This window comes from Sinocyclocheilus rhinocerous, unplaced genomic scaffold (assembly GCF_001515625.1).
Source record: "Sinocyclocheilus rhinocerous isolate Xijiao unplaced genomic scaffold, SAMN03320098_v1.1 scaffold368, whole genome shotgun sequence".
In the NCBI taxonomy this organism is placed as follows: Eukaryota; Metazoa; Chordata; class Actinopteri; order Cypriniformes; family Cyprinidae; genus Sinocyclocheilus; species Sinocyclocheilus rhinocerous.
In genome coordinates this window covers 1,619,024-1,636,456 of record NW_015664681.1, presented here as the reverse complement: position 1 = coordinate 1,636,456, position 17,433 = coordinate 1,619,024, and the positions used below count along the sequence as shown (strand labels likewise).

The following is a 17,433-nucleotide window of genomic DNA, read 5'->3' as shown; positions in this document are numbered from 1 at the left end:
GTTATTAGATTTTTAATAACATTATCTAATAACCCCCACAGTCTGACAAAGCTATTTGCTTTAAACATTTACAGCAAAATCAGAGTACAGTCAGTTTTTAGCTTAAAATTAAAAAGAATATAATCAATAATTATGAATTACAAAATTATAATAGCCTGTTTGAAACATTTTGTTAGCTGATGCTAACTGGCTAGCTAACTAATGCTAACTTGAGTGAAGTGGCCAAGTATGGTGACCCATACTTGGAATTAGTGCTCTGCATTTATCCCATCCAAAGTGCACACACACAGCAGTGAACACATACACACCGTGAACACACACCCGGAGCAGTGGGCAGCCATTTTTTGCTGCGGTGCCCGGGGAGCAGTTGGGGGTTCAGTGCCTTGCTCAAGGGCACCTCAGTCGTGGTATTGAAGGTGGGAGAGAGCGCTGTACATTCCCTCCCCCCACCTACAATCCCTGCCGGTACGAGACCAAAAAATATCTCCGCCTTTGTCCAGGAGACAATGTCATGTTTCTCTTTAGAGCTTGATTTGGTGAAGAGCACCCTCTTGTGGTATCATTCTGTGTAGTTCAGTAAACTAGTGATGGGAAGACTCGTTTATGCCAATAGGTTGTTTCAAAAAGTTCTTTTCAAAGAACATGTTAACAAAAAGTTTAAGTGATTCTGACAAACACCGTTACAGTGAATGTCTGCAGTAATTTTTTCTTTTCAATTTGTATTTTTTAAGTGCTCCACAGTAGAAAGAAATGCAATCAGTTTTCGTTTGACACGAGGGTAAATGACAATTTTTCACAACTATCACACACCTAAAACAAATTGTAATAAAATAAAAATACATTCATGCATATCAAAACAAGTAGTGCAGTATTTATATTTAAAGAAAGATCTCAAACTCACTTAAAGCAATAAAAAAAAAAAAGTTAATAAATAGAAACAGGACTTACTTTGCTAGCCCTTGTAGTTCTAGATTTGTCAGAATTAACTCCGAACAGTGCGCTTCAACAGTGGAACATTGAAACTTGTAGCCTATATGTTGTTGAAGGAATAGAAAATCATGCTGAAAACTAAGCAGATTTAATGAGTAGACCATTTCAATATGATGTGGTTTATGTAAATTATGTATAGTAATTAGGGCTGTCAGTCGATTAAAATTTTTAATTGATTAATTACTGGGTGCTAAACTAAATTTCGCTGTGAAAATACCCACAAAGGATAAGCCCTATTTTAAATGTTTTAAATGGAGGCTACAGAAAACAGTGGGTTCAGTGTTTAATAAAAAATAAAAATAAAATATATAAATTATATAAATTAAGTAAAATTGAGAAAGGAGGGAATAACCAATGCTCTTATCCTGGCAAGCTGAAAACTGGGCTGATGATTTCTCTGTGTTCAGGTGTAGTCAGGTCTGTTTTTCACACTTTAAAAAAAAACTATTTTAGTATTTTTTTTATTTGTTTATTTTTTTTCTTGTGGAGGTATCTGACACACATATACATTGTCCCGTTGAAGGAAAAGACAAAATCAAGGTAATGCTGGACAGGTTTGGTGACTGCTTCTTTCTGTTGTTTGAAATATAGGGTAGAGTGGGGGAAAACGCCCCCCTTAAGATCTGTGTAGTTTATTTCTGTGAAACAAAAGTTGAATGCATTCAGAAAAGTTATCATAGTTTTAGTGACAATGACATAAATTAGAAATAAAATTTGAAAAATGTCCAGAGTTTTCATGTTATTAGATTTTTAATAACATTATCTAATAACCCCCACAGTCTGACAAAGCTATTTGCTTTAAACATTTACAGCAAAATCAGAGTACAGTCAGTTTTTAGCTTAAAATTAAAAAGAATATAATCAATAATTATGAATTACAAAATTATAATAGCCTGTTTGAAACATTTTGTTAGCTGATGCTAACTGGCTAGCTAACTAATGCTAACTTGAGTGAAGTGGCCAAGTATGGTGACCCATACTTGGAATTAGTGCTCTGCATTTATCCCATCCAAAGTGCACACACACAGCAGTGAACACATACACACCGTGAACACACACCCGGAGCAGTGGGCAGCCATTTTTTGCTGCGGTGCCCGGGGAGCAGTTGGGGGTTCAGTGCCTTGCTCAAGGGCACCTCAGTCGTGGTATTGAAGGTGGGAGAGAGCGCTGTACATTCACTCCCCCCACCTACAATCCCTGCCGGTATGAGACTCGAACCCACAACCTTTGGGTTACGAGTCCGACTCTCTAACCATTAGGCCACGACTTCCCCAAAGGTCATTTGAGGTCATTTTTAAATAGAAAATCCAATCTTGATTAAATCTTGATTTAATCTTGTGGTTATTTTGGGAAAAACAGTGGGCGGGGGGGGCGTTTCCCCCCACTCTACCCTAACCTAAAAAAGTTTGAATAGAGGAGAAAACATATTGCATAGTTAAAGGGGTCATATGATGCAATTTCAAGTTTTCCTTTCTCTTTGGAGTGTTACAAGCTCTTGGTGCATAAAGAAGATCTGTAACACCCCTCACCCCAACACGGACACACACAGCACCCCCAACCGAAAACATCTTCCCGCGCCCCTGTAATAGCTACTGTAACAAAGAACCACACAGCGCTAAAAAAAAACTCAAGAGTTTGTGAGTGATGGGAAACCTGTTTTGTTCATTATAAACTGGACATGTAGCCTAATTCAAATGCAAGGAGTGACTAATCGTACCCTACGGTTTTACCCATTTACGTCTCTGTTTTACCTTTATACTGATGTTTATGACAAACAAGTGCTTTTTATCCATTTATATTTGCAGCTGATACATAAAAGGGAGCAAGTGAAGTTGCGGATCATAGCGTAGTGGGGCAAACAATTTGTTATTATCAATCACAACTGACCACTCAATCAAGATTTTACAATAAAAAAATAATAATAATAATTTATACATTTCTGATCCAGGCCATAATTCACTAGTTGTAGGGCCTGATATTTTAGCAAAACTGCATTTTCTCTACACTAAAAGCAGAGAAAAAAATGCTCATCAAGCATAAAGTAAAGTTTTCGCTCCATCAGTCAAAATTCTCAATTCAAGTCTGTCAGCTAAACCAATTTATTGAAAAGATTCGATAAAAAAACACACACACACACACACACCGCGAAAGAACAACAGAAACTTTATAAATATAGTCAGTGTGAGTGTTTTGTTTCATTTTAATTACACCAAAAACCGTTATTGATGCAAATGTTGTAAAATATTATTTATGAACGTATATGATATGACTTTTATATGAAACCATTAGCGGACATGACGTCAATTTCAACATGGCGACGCACACATGCTCCTGTGTGTACATATAACGCTTTACCGTAACCTTGCAACTGTCAACTGCTGGTTTGCGAAACTGATTAGTATAATGAATATAATTTGGACGCGTAATTGTGAAAAATGTCACTACTGTCTCGACTGAAGTTATCGTGAAATAATAGAATGACTCCTCTGACTACTGCGTGCTTATGTTAATCGAGGAGTGACGGTTTTGTGTTTGCTAGCTGTTAAAGATAGTTTGGGTCTTTCACGAAACCTTACATTAAAGGATGTGGAACCTAAACTATTTAAAATTCATAGATCAGGGACGTCTGCTGTCTCAAAGACTTTGTAGCAACTGCATCGCACGTCTTCGTCAATGTGACGGCAGTCCTAGAAGAGGCTTATTTCTGTTAAGCAGGAATAAATCTTTTGTAACTCAAATACAATCTGCTTCAAAATCACCCTGGAGAGTTTTGTTCTTTGGAAGTGATGATTTTGCATTGGAATCATTGAAACGGCTTCATGTTTCTCGGTAATGATATCCAGTTTGTTATTGCATTACTATCTGTGCTAATAAACATACTGCACTTTTCATGCGACTAGTTTGCTTTTCATTTTGTAGAGATGACACAAAAGCTGGAGTCATAGGTTCACTTGAGGTTGTGACGCTGTCCAGAGATGCTCCAGTCAGAAAGTATGCAGAGCAGCACAGACTTCCTCTTCACCACTGGCCAGATGTGGACTTAAGTGCACAGTTTGATGTTGGTGTGGTGGTGTCATTTGGCTGTTTAATCAAGGAGAACATCATCAACAAAATGCCATAGTAAGTAATTAGAATTCAGGGAAAAGCATGACTGATGCAATGACTGGATGGGTCCTGTACCATTTGTGTCTGTAGTCATTGTGTGCTTTTTGAAATGTTTTACCATGCCCTCAGCCCATTATAGACCATAATTTGTTTGTTTTTTTGTCTCTCAGCGGGATCCTGAATGTGCACCCTAGTCTGTTGCCACGCTGGCGGGGTCCTGCTCCAATCTTTCATACGATTCTACATGGTGACAGTGTCACAGGAGTGACTATCATGCAAATAAGACCTAAAAGGTAAATGAAATGTTAATGGCAGGATCAATATGAAAGTCACATGAAAGATATTTCTGTGTAATTCTCTTTCAATTATCAAGTCTTTTATTTTTAAGGTTTGTATTTTATATTGTAGATTTGATGTGGGCCCCATTCTTCAGCAAGAGCTGTACGAGGTTCCAAAGAACTGCACTGCTGATGAGCTCGGGGCCACTTTAGCAGTTGTGGGTTCAAAAATGGTGACTTACCCCCTCCTCTTAACATATTTTACACCTGTAATCAAAAGTTTCTTGTGTATATCATTTGTAGAAATTCTGGGTGAATTTTTTATTTTATTTTTTTTACATTTTAGCCTATGGTGATTCCTTATCATTTATACATTTAGTAGAAACTTTTAAGCAAAGACACTTCTGTTCAAAAGTTGGGTGCAGTAAGATTAAAAAAAAGAAAATAATACTAATACTGAGCAGACAATAAATTGTACAAAAGTGACAGTAAAGACATTTATACCGTTAACTTTTTTTTCTCGATAAATGCTATTCTGAACTTTCTCTTCATCAAAAAATCATGAAAAAACTATAAATTTCCACAATAATATTAAGCAGCACACCGGGGGCCCGTTCTTCGTACTTCGCTTATTACATCCGAGATGAAATGTCACATCCAAGATCAGCAATGCAGCGATTGGCTGGCGGCAAGACAGCAACGTAATGACGTCATATAATTAAAAAAAAAAACTGACGAAAAACTTGACAAATTTCTGGACTTTTATAAGGACACAGCCAAGCGAACAAAACTACATAAATGTTATAATAGATAAATGAAATGTGCACTGTTTTTATTTTATTTTAATTTTTTACATGATTCCCAGTTATTTAAATTCACGATTTCTAGTATTTGTACACGCTTTAAATTTTTATTTCAATGTTGTAATTTCGCAGTTCATTTAATTTTATCTTTGAAATGCGATTTGTTACGTGACAGCATTAATTAAAGTTTCTTAAGAGTCAAGATCATGTTATCTGCATCTCCTGAGCTCCATCAAGCCACTCCCATAACATCTGTCACCACTCAAATTAACGCACGACTCTACATTATCTGTATAGCATGTGTGTAAGACTCGAATACAATTATGAAGCAATAATTTTATGACGAATAAATCTTTCAGTGAGTAAAACTGGCTGTCTATAGTATTAAAGACTACACAACATTATTATCACCACTCAAATTAATGCACGACTCAGATTAACTGTAACAATTATAAATTTTTTTTATCATGAATAAATCTTTCAATGAGTAAAACTGGCTGTGTCTATAGTATTATAGACTACACAACATTATTATATATATATTTTCAATTAATTTTTAAATGATTATTGTTTTAAATTATTGTCCCTGGATCAGTAGGGTAGTCTTGTAATAAAGTAGCAGTGGCTGGGACAGATTTTAAGTGTCAATTCTGCTTAAAAAGATGCGATCTATTCCTGTTTACATAAAATAAGCCTGCTCCCGAGCAGGTTTAAGCTTACGGACCTGTTGCTATGACAGCAACTCCGGGATGAGCTTCGAAGAACCAACCAATCCAAGATCATGCCAAATCATCAACAATCAAATCCAGCTAACTGAGTTAGCGACGTACGAAGAACGGGCCCCTGTTTTCAACATTGATAATAATAATAAATGTTTCTAGAAAACCAAATCAGCATATTAGAAGGATTCCTGAAGGATCATGTGTCACTGAAGAGTGGAGTAATGACTGCGGAAAATTCAGCTTTGCCATCACAGAAATTATCATATTTTTAAAAATATATTAAAATAGAAAAGTCATTTTAAATTGTAATAATATTTCACAATATTACTGTTTTTACTGTTTTGTTTTTTTTTTTAAATAAAAAATGCAATCTTGGCAAGCAAAAGAGACTTTTTTCAAAAGCATTTAAAAATCTTCTTGAACTTTTGAATGGTAATGTACATTGCATTCATGAAATACACTTCCTCGATTCTTGCATTCCCTTAAAAACAAACCCATGACCTTGGTGTTGCTAGTGCCATGCTCTACTGTTTGAACTACAGTAATACTCCATAATATTACAGCAACACTTTGAGCTACAGGAACGATTAATTTATTTATAAATTAATTGTCAATGGATTTGCTTATGCACTACACGTTAACACTATCTGGCATGAAATCAAAAGTTTCATTCACTTGAGTTGTTTTAAAACTTCTGTCTCATTGTTAAATCAACAGTTGATGGACACTCTAAAACATCTACCAGAAAGGATAGCAAGCAGAAAGGAGCAGCCTAAGGAGGGAGCATCATTTGGTAAGTGTGTTCTTTAGGTAATGACCAAAACACAAGAGTAGGCCTGTCGCAATAATCAATATATTGACTTATCGCGCAATATATGTTCATGACCTCAATCATTTTTGGTGACGCAATATATCGCCCATTATATTTACTTAAAAATTTATGTCACCATGTTTTCTATATTCCACTTGCGCCTGTGTCTTTTGCAGCTTCTCGTACATAACGTGGTGTAGTCATGAGGTGCTAGTTTAAATTTAAAAAGTGCTTCTACAAAAAAAGTTTCATCTGCAGATATGGCCTTGTTTAGGGATCTGTGCCTTTGTGCATACGGACATCTGACTGCTCTGTGTCTTTTGCAGCTTCTCTTACATAACTTGGTGTAGTCATATTGCTAGTTCAAATTTTAAAAAATGCTTCTACAAAAAAAGTTTCATCTGCAGATATGGCCTTGTTTAGGGATCTGTGCCTTTGTGCATACGGACATCTGACTGCTAAGTAGTGATTGTGTTTCTCAGCAATAGTGTGCACCCTTAATTTACATAGAAAAGATGGTCAGGGAAAAATCTGTAGATGTAAGAATCTCCATACAAGTTCTTTGTGCATTTTTCTTTTTTTCTACTTGTTACTTTGCACTTTTTGTTAGAAAATGTTTATTTACTATTTATTTAGGTTTTTTAAGGTATCTAATATTTTGATACTTAATTTGCATGATCTAAATATTCTTAAAAATTAAAAGTTTGATGTCATTTGGAAGTGTGTAGGCCTTCTTGCATTATTATGCTGTTACATTATGATTATATATTCAGTGGCATAAAATGGTCTTTAAAATGACAATAATATCGCTTATCGCAATTATTTCTGGGGCAATATATCGCACAACAAATAGTTGTTATCGTGACAGGCCTACACAAGAGTCAGCAAATTCTGAAGAAATGAAGCGAGAATAATGTAAAAACAGACGAACTACATTTAATACAACATCTACATTACTGCCTTCAGCCCCTAAAATCAGTTCTAGAATGGCCTGGATAATATGGGAAGAGCACAGCTGTGACTACATTGATCGATTGTTTCGAGCTATTGGATCTCGGGTAGGAATAAAGAGATCCTACGAAATGTACATTTACATCAGTTATGCTTTAAACAACATTAAACACAGTGTTTGTTTTTTCTCAATCAGATTCCTTTGAAAACAATGTGGATGGACAATCCCATCAAACTCCTGGACTTTGTTGGCAAATGCAATGTGTCGTTTACAGGTAAACAGAGTTGGTTAGTTGGTGATTTTATGGTATTGGCTGTGACTGATTGACTAAGGGCATCTTCATACCTTGCTAATGACCCAATGAACCAAGCTGTATCATAGTTCACAATGGGAAATGTGTTACATAAAAAGCAGCAGTGTCTTAATTTTGTGGGTGCACAAATTACTTATCACACTTGAAAACCAAAGAGCTTTATCTAAGACACTGTCTTCATCTAAAAAATGTCACAGTTTTTTTTCTGAAACAGGTGCATTGCAATCTTAATCATTTATCTTGATGGATGATCCCAGATAGGACAGTTTTATGCACATGCGACTTGCAAAAACAGATTGTGGGTACACTGTGAAATGTTGCATTCTGAAAGTGTACTGAACCAAGGAAATAATGCAACATTGTAACGTTTTAGGTCCCTGTTTCGGAACAAAGCAAACATTCTGCAATCTGCAGGTCTGAAAGTGTCCTAACTACGTTTGTCCACTGGAAAAAGTGATCTCACTTTCATGTTTCTTTGCAGCTGCTCCTTATTTATCTTCAGTGCCAGGGTCTGTCCATTATCAGAAAGAATCCAATACTCTACTCGTCCGCTGCAAGGTATGCACATGGAGTTAAGAAATGTTAAAACATACACAAGTCCATTAGCACAGATGAAAAATGCTCAATAACAATCAAACTGCTAGAGGCCTGCCACTTTGTTGGTGTGGATGTACAATGTACAGCGAAGTTTTCCCTTTCAGCTATTCCCATCTTTTTAATGATCACAGTACTCGCTCTGATCTGCTGTCAATCCTCTGCTCTCCAGTTTCTATAGAAAATTAATCTGAAAGCACCACTTATGATGCACTCACTTTGTCCGTATTTTAGTATAGCACTGTAATAGAATTTATATACTGTCATAATATTTATCAATACTTTGCATTAGCTTTTATATTTTTTTGTTTTATTTTAAGTTTTAGAAATAATGTGCTTTTCATTTGTATTCTTTTTTAATATTGCTATTTAACCTTTTATTTCAAGTTTTCAGTTAGTTGCCAAGGCAACATTTCATTCAAGTTTTTCATAAAATATTTGAATTTTATTTCAGCCTAATTTCTATCAACAAAAATGATTTTAATGGTTTTAGCTTTAGTTTACTAAAACAATGTGTGTACCGGATGTACTTTATATTATGCTGTATTTCATATTTCAGTTCTAAATTGTATCAGTGTTGATATCAGAAGAACAGTGTTGTTTTTAACATTTGCTGCACAGTTAACATTATGTAACAATTTGCGTTCAGTATAGTTCATGTTGTCTTTCGTTACTTTTTTCTTTTTTTTATTGTTTTTTTAGGATGGATGGGTTGGATTCAAAGCAGTGAATTTCAAGAAAAGGCTGTCAGCATCAGATTTCTTTAATGGTTATCTCCATCAGAGCATGCTGAAGAAATCTCCCTCCACAAACACCTGTCTGTTCCAGAGTTATAAAGAGACTCATTTACCTGGAGGACACAACAATAACATGCTACTGCGGAATAACACTTCGTTTTGAAACCTGACTTTATCACAATCATGAATAATAACATATAATCACATAAACTGTCATGTCATTGAAAACATTTAGTCTGTTTTAAGACAATGTTTTATTTAATAATGGACTGTATGTTTGCAGATCTCTGCACATTTGTATAGCCGTGACATGAATGAATGTGAATGCAATAAAATTATTTTGGAGATGTTAATTTAAATGGTTGTTCTGTTTGATTTAGAATTACTGACCAGCTACACACGAATTCATCATGATTATTTGTTTTTGATCTAAAATATTACCAAGAGTTTTATCAAGAGAAAGCGCTTTTTAATACTCCAAATATTGAGGCGAAGTGAGTCCCGCTGCTGCCACGTAAGTCCCGCCCTGTTATCACCTCATTCGTTAGTCGCGGCTGTCTGTCTGCAAATCCTGCTCTCTCATTGGCTGAAAGCAATGTTTAATTTGCGTCCGATGTAAGGTTTGGTTTCATTTACAACCTGTCAAATCCGAGGACAGCTGCGAAACAGTCAACACCGCCTCGCATATCACGTAGTAAGTCATCACTAGAAAATGCCGTATATGTCCGTATTTTTGCATGAAACCAAAGAGCTTTAATATTGCCCAAACTAAGTTTAATTAGCTTCCGTTGTCATTCAGTTCTCATAATAGCTGAAGAAAAGTGTATTGTTTACGTTGAGCTAACGAATAGCCGTATTGCTAGCTAGCGAGCCTACACAACCACCTCACGACTTCTCTTAAATATTTATAAATGGAAAGCGGCAAGAAATTAAATGAATTCTATTTATTCCCCGTTGTACTGTTTAGGGTTTCATTAGGCTTGTTTGTGTTGTTCTGTTCGTTTGCTCATGTTATAATTGGAAAGTCAGTGCAGTGTTCATTGGTATAGAGATTTAAAACTGTTGCCTAGTAACCTGATACGTAGATTGTGCTGTCACAGTTACACATGTGTAATACTATGTTTTTAGACATTAGTCAAACACGCTTTATGTGTAATGTAAAATGTCATAGACGTTGACTTTCCTCATAAACTGATCAACATACGTGTCAGCTTTAGTTATCAATAGTTGCATAGACAGTATATAACGTGTTCTGTGAGAATACAGCTAATGCATGGCGTATGGCCAAGTTGTGTTAGAAGTTCCTCGAGCAATTGAACAGGTGTAAATAGGGGATTTTAAGCGTCTAATACTTCTGAACTTCTAATACTTTGTGCAGCAGAAGGATAATCGAGTTAAGTATGGAACCAGCTTTACCCAAAATAGCATCTGTGCCAAGAATGGATTCAAACTGTGGTCAAAGGGAAATAACTGAATTGTTTACGTTTATTTGCTCTCAAAGAATTTGTCTTTATTTTATTTTATTTTTTTCAAGTATCTCTGATAAATGTCTTTGGAAAAGTGAACGCTTATAGTTTGGGGCTTACAGTGTTACAATCTAGATTTAAAACTGTTCTTCTCAGTCTTGTATTCTTGATATGAGGTTTCTCAAGCTTAAATCTAATTATTTTACAGGATAATTAAACTGTTCAGGCTTGCTACCACCTTCATTGTGTTGGTTGATTTATATATATATATATATAAAAATGACTTGGAAAGCAATAGTATGAGATCCATGGGGTGATTCTTCTTGTTTAGAGACTAAACAGAAACTATAACCTAAGTGAAGGTCATTTTATATAATTCAGTGTATATGTTTGTCAGTTAGCTGATGTGAAGGGTTGATTTTGCAGTGTGGTTGGTTACAGTGGCACAAATGTATTTTCAATCTCTGAGAACAGAGCTCTGTGGTTAGTCTGGACTGGAGAATTTGCTGACGCGAAGGCAGGAGCTGTAACATGAGTGCCAGCATGATAATTAAGCAAAATGACAGAAGCAGAAATGCTGTTGTTTTAAGTTTTCAAAAAAGGCTAGTTAGCTCATACATTTCTTTTCTGCCATTGAAAATAGTTTCATGAGAAACCAAAGCATCAAACTTTGGGTGTCACAAAGCAGTGAAAAACTGCAGATAAAACAAACAGATAATAATAAATATTATTAAATAAATTATTAGAAAATAGACAGATATTAGCACAGCCATGATAACCCGCATAACTCCACCTGAAGCTGAATCGCAGCTGTGCTGATATTCGTCTAGTTCACCCAAAAAATGTAAATTCTTTCATCAATTACTCACCATTATGTCGTTCAAAATCAAAAGACTTTTACTTATCTTCGAAACACAAATTAAAATTCATAAAGACATCATGAAAGTAATCCATATGAACTGAGCTGTTTAATCCAAGTTCAAAAAACAATGGCTTTATATAATAAACAGATTTAATTTAGTCTTTTTACTCGCATAAAAACAATGGTCCGTGCACATCCAACAACAACTTACCACTCTGCCCTGGTTAATTGGAAAGCCACAGGAAACCTTTTGCTTGAACCACGTTGGTTCTCGTGGAGGCTCAACCATACTTGCATGCCACTCAAGTACAAGTACAAACCACCTTGGCTCTTGCATGTCAAGCACATTTGAGCTAGGACTGAGCAATATTAAAGCAATAAGCCCCATTAAACACTGAACTTAGAACAACTAGGCACAACGCATTGATCCATGCATTAGTCCTTAAGATGACAGCAGCTTAATATACTTGCTGCTGTGTGTCCTTAATGTTAATCACAAAAGACAGAAAATATCACTCACTGCTCTTGACTGAAAATCTTTTGTAGTTTTTGTACAAATGACTTTATATTTAATTCATACAGTGAAGACTGTATGTAGTGTTTCATTGTTACATTTGACATTCAATTTCTGTGGTATTTCTTACTTGAATGCTACTGTTAAATAGACCTACTGTACTTGAACAATTTAAGGCACTTTTTTGTATATTGTATTCATTCTATTGTTTGTTATTTGCATCTTTTAGGGAAATGAATTTGGGAAATTAGGGAAGTTAATTTGTCTATACTGTTCTATAACTTACAAAATAGTTGAAAAAGAATTGTGAGAAGATTGTGATCCTGCCTGGGAAAAAAAAAAGATTTTTGCAATTCATTTTGCGATTTTTGGTATAAAAGAAAAATCAATAATTTTGACCCATACAATGTATTTTTGGCTATTGCTATACCCCAGTGACTTAAGACAGGTTTTGTGGTCCAGGGTCACAATTTATGTGTGCACTGACTGATTGGATCACTTATTGATTAAGCATGTTTGTTTGTTTGTTTTTGTAGGAAAGAAAATGCTTTTTTCATCCTTCAGTTCACTCTTTGAGGATCTTGTTAAGACACCTGGAGAAAGATCCTTTCTCATATAAACCGAAAAACATCAACCCTAGGAAGAATGAACTTGTTTTATCAGTCCATCACTTTACACCCTTCCTAATAACTATTTACCTGCACTTTGGCAGGCCTCATTCAGCCTCTCCTCTACCTCGCTAACTCACATTCACACGCTTCGCCAGTGACCCACCGCTGCTCCTGCAGGCTGGGTACGGAGCTGGTCTGGCCGCGTGCCCCTCCAGCTCTGTGTGTTTGTGTGAGATGGCGCGGCAGGAAGCAGAGGGTCGCTGCTGCTGTGGACTGTAATGTCAGAGCCCAGCAGCCCCGGCGAGAGCCAGTGCGGCGCTCCCAGATTCTTCGTGGGCTGCGCGGAGGATGAGAGCGAAGGCCTGGACGACTACGCCAGCATGAGGACAGACATGGAGCTGTACGAAGACGATCTGGAGGATGACTCGGTATGAATGGTGTGCAGTTTGATTGAGTGTCTGGTCTAATAGAGGGATTTTGCACAAAGTCCTTCAAAAACTTGGAGATTTAGTCATTAGAGAACAGAAGCATGTAAAAAAAAAAAAAAAGTTTTTAGCAACCATTGCTCCAGTCTTCAGTGTCACATAAGTGTCACAGAAATCATTCTAATATGCTGATTCGGTGCTCAAGAAACATTTCTTACTATTATCAATATTGAAAACAGTTGTGCTGCTTAATATTTTTGTAGAAATTGATGTTTTTTCAGGATTCTTTGAAGAATAGAAAGTTTAAAAGAACAGCATTAATTTAACATAGAAATCTTTTGTAACATTATAAATGTCTTTACTCTCACTTTTAATCAATTTAATGCATCCTTGCTAAATTAAAGTATTAATTTCCTAAACAAAAAAATTGTACTTTTGAATAGTAGTGTAGAACTACTTCCTTTTACTTTTTATCACAAATCATTACTAATTTGAAAATGTCCAGTGGCGAAGTGCTGTGCAACAGTAATGCAGTCATCAAAAGTGCTTCATGGCCAATTACAGAGTTAATCAATACACTTGGAATGTCAAACAGCCTGATTTTAAAAAATAAACAATGCCTTGGCTTAACCTTTTTAATATTTTAGATTTTGGTATAATTCAGTAGGCCTGTCACGATAACAACTTTTTGTTGTGCGATATATTGCCCCAGAAATAATTGCGATAAGCGATATTATTGTCATATTAAAGACCATTTTATGCCACTGAATATATAATCATAATGTAACAGCATAATACGTTATGTACAAGAAGCTGCAAAAGACACAGGCACAAGTGGAATGTACAAAACATGGTGACATAAATTTTTAAGTAAATATAATGGGCGATATATTGCGTCACCAAAAATGATTGAGGTCATGTATATATATTGCGCGATAAGTCGATATATTGATTATTGCGACAGGCTTATAATTCTGGGCTGTTTTCTTAATGCAGTATGTCTCAGGTCGTTCCTGGGATGCTCCAGAAATTTTTGAAAACCCCTGAAGTGTTCTTTTCAACATCTGTACACATAAGTATGGCCACTCATATGCAGTATTGCTGCTGAGTTTGACATGTTTAGGTAGATACCGATATGTCTTATTTAAATTCTTGCTTTTTCTCTTAAGCCTCCAGAGCGTCAGATCGTGGTGGGGATTTGCTGTATGATGAAGAAATCCAAGTCCAAACCCATGACTCAGATCTTGGAGCGTCTTTGCAAGTTTGAGTACATCACAGTGGTCATCTTTCCAGAGGACGTCATACTCAATGAGCCGGTGGAGAAGTGGCCACTCTGTGACTGCCTGATCTCATTTCACTCTAAAGGTTTGTCATGTGCTTGTGTCCTTTTGAGCTGCTTGTAGATCGGGTTTCTCCATCGAAGTCTTAACCGTAAAATAAGTCAATAAAATCAAGAAGCAGCTTTATGGAAGGGATCTCATGTTCATTTACCAAGCATTCCTGCATCATTAACTAGTCTAATGAGACACAATGAAGGTACAGGCAACATTTCTGCAATTTTTTTGTAATCTGCTGTCTGCATTTTGCCCTCATATGAAGTTCCCAATCGCATGGATTCCTATTGAAATGACTGGATTTTTGCCTGTGAAAATATGCCAAACAATGAATTTGTCCTTTGGTGTGCGAATATGCCTGATAAGCAGTTTACAAATTTATTTACCGGTGTGTTGTGTCTTTGGCAAGTCATTTTTATATTATAATGACCGATTTACCAATATTAATATTTTCTCTTGAATTAGGTTTCCCCTTGGATAAGGCAGTGAGTTACGTAAAACTCCGCAACCCGCTGCTCATCAATGATCTTAATATGCAGTATTACATACAGGATAGGTATTAGCATATTCTTCAACCACAGTTTTGCATATTATCTCTCATATTTACATACATTTCAGCATCCTGTATGATACCTGAATAAAGCTTTTCTGTAATTTTTTAAATCATATTTTAGGAGGGAAGTATATCGTATCCTGCAGGAGGAGGGGATAGATCTGCCACGCTATGCTGTGTTAAACCGCGACCCTGACAAGCCTGATGGTCAGTCAAAGCTGTTTTCAAATATACAAACATTATTTTAGATTTTTTTTCCTGATATGTTTTTATAGAGCTGCCTTTTGTTGTTTAATTGCTTATTTCCTCGTCATCCAATAGTGAAGTAGAAACCTTAATCTTAGCAAAGTGTCCTGCTTTGTCTCTGCTCTGATTTATTTTAGTCTCTGAGTAAATGTAGCCCCTCACATAGAGCAATTTCAAATGTTTTACAGGCCAAAGATACAAGTATTGCTCTGAGGCCTGTGATGTGACCGTCTTGAATCCAATGAGCCATTATGTTCTTGGCAGCTATGACAGTTCCCTGAGGACCTGAATAAATTTATCCTACTCTAAACAAAGTGCTATATTTACCCAGTTATAATTCCACATAATGGTCATATCTCAGATGATGACTGTGTTATCTTCGTATCTGCTCAGATATTGTTTCTCTTCACTGTAATACTGTTTTGATTGGCCTTTCCTTCTTGTGTTTTGTCATAGAGTGTAACCTGGTTGAGGGAGAAGACCAAGTTGAAGTTAACGGTGAAGTCTTTCTAAAACCTTTTGTAGAGAAGCCAGTTTCTGCTGAGGACCATAATGTGTACATCTACTACCCAACTTCAGCTGGAGGAGGCAGCCAGCGTCTCTTTAGAAAGGTCTTTTAGCAATGACTTCCTGTTATCTATGCCATAGAGCTTGAATTGCATCCCTCTCAGTCACACAGGCACATAATTTGTTGTTGGGAATGGTCGAAACAGACACGAAGAAGAGCATGCTGACATTTTCTTTTGGCATTCCCTGTCAGCTGTTAAAAATGGACATAATTGCAGAGTTTATCAGTGTATTTAGTCAGTGTTTGGAATACTACTAACATGAAGTCTTGTTTTAGTAGTTCATTCATTCATTAAAACATTTGATTTACCAACTAGATTTATCGAGTGCTGCAGGAAAATCCTAAAACCGGGAAACAGGTTTGCATTTTTGAACTTCCTGTTCCATCGACCCAAAGTCAGTAGGTCATTTGAATGCCTGAAAAAAAAGGTCTGTGGCTAAATGGGACTACAGAGGTTGTCTTGGACATTAAAAGTCATCTGCTCATTAGTCCACAACATTTACATCCTCACTTTGTTTGTCATCTTCCTAACTATTCTGCTGTTGCTACTATAAGTCAAACTTTTTCCAACGCATAGATTTTGAAAAAAGTCATGTGACCATGGTGTAGTTCATTTACAGTATATCCTACCTGTAGCTTTTTACTTCTGTTGATTGTATTTAGGCTTCAAAAAATATTCATGAAGTTTTTTTTTTTTTTTTGGAAATATTATCTTCACAAAACATCACATCACATCACAAAACATGTAAGAAGCATAAACTTTTGCTGGCCACAAAGCTTATTTTCTAATCTATCTATTTAACTATCTAATTTCGAAAGCCAATGGAAAAGCCAATGGCTTTTTGTTGCGGCAACCAGGTATTGCTAATTCATGGGTTGACCTAATAAATTACCATCATCCATGCAGCACTCATGCTGTATGTTGTCTCCGAATTTTGCATCTTCTATTATGTCGCAACAAAGCTGAAGTGTCTTTTTTTTTTTTTTTTTTTCTTTGGATTTTTAAAAATACAATAACAGTTGCTGAGTCAGTTGAGTAAGCCATCTGTATGTTAACTCCCTGAAAAGTGTAACAGTGTGGCTAGAACTTTGCTTTGTTTTTTGAGCATCTTGACCATCCTGACACACTGGCACAGCCAATGCTGTGAGTTTGGGGCAGAGCAGTGTTTGTTCGACCAATAGCAGATAGGGATAGTGTTCATGAAACTTTTGCAAAATATTCCATTTGGTAACACTAGTGTCACAGCAATTACACTTTGCAGCTTTAAATTTGGTTGTTTATCACTGTGTATTTGATTCAGTTACATAAATTAGGGTGGATTTTAATTTGTATTAGCTGTATTAATATAAATGTATGTGTTTGTGTTTGGTGCTATTACCTTAATTGTAATGCTTAATGTTTTATAGCTTAAAAATTGACCCTTATGACTGGTTTTGTGGTCCATGGTCACAAATGGTTTCATAGTAACTTCCTAGCACTGCCTACAGTGAAATGAATTATAGTTTATTAACAAAACTGTATACAAAACTGTGAATACTGCACATAATG

At 36.0% G+C, this 17,433-nt stretch overlaps 2 protein-coding genes across 7 annotated transcripts in view; both read left to right on the top strand.

The window, feature by feature from the left end:
* The first annotated feature begins 3,295 nt into the window (after positions 1-3,295).
* LOC107730235 (methionyl-tRNA formyltransferase, mitochondrial-like) lies at positions 3,296-9,652 on the top strand. Its single transcript, XM_016541000.1, has 9 exons — positions 3,296-3,819; positions 3,910-4,110; positions 4,266-4,388; positions 4,504-4,606; positions 6,616-6,691; positions 7,676-7,767; positions 7,857-7,935; positions 8,456-8,532; positions 9,271-9,652. Exons 1-9 carry the CDS (start codon positions 3,575-3,577, stop codon positions 9,466-9,468), a joined length of 1,194 nt encoding a protein of 397 aa, XP_016396486.1. The 5' UTR covers positions 3,296-3,574; the 3' UTR covers positions 9,469-9,652.
* Positions 9,653-9,936: 284 nt separating this feature from the next.
* The window catches only part of LOC107730229 (inositol hexakisphosphate and diphosphoinositol-pentakisphosphate kinase 1-like), a 31,457-nt gene continuing 23,960 nt past the window's right edge, over positions 9,937-17,433 (top strand). For all 6 annotated transcript variants that reach the window (XM_016540993.1, XM_016540990.1, XM_016540992.1 and 3 more), the window contains exons 1-6: positions 9,937-9,999; positions 12,684-13,186; positions 14,353-14,548; positions 14,983-15,073; positions 15,192-15,277; positions 15,773-15,927. In XM_016540993.1, coding sequence (XP_016396479.1) covers positions 13,037-13,186; positions 14,353-14,548; positions 14,983-15,073; positions 15,192-15,277; positions 15,773-15,927 — 678 coding nt within the window. In that variant the 5' untranslated portion in view covers positions 9,937-9,999; positions 12,684-13,036. The remainder of the gene's footprint in view (positions 10,000-12,683; positions 13,187-14,352; positions 14,549-14,982; positions 15,074-15,191; positions 15,278-15,772; positions 15,928-17,433) is intronic.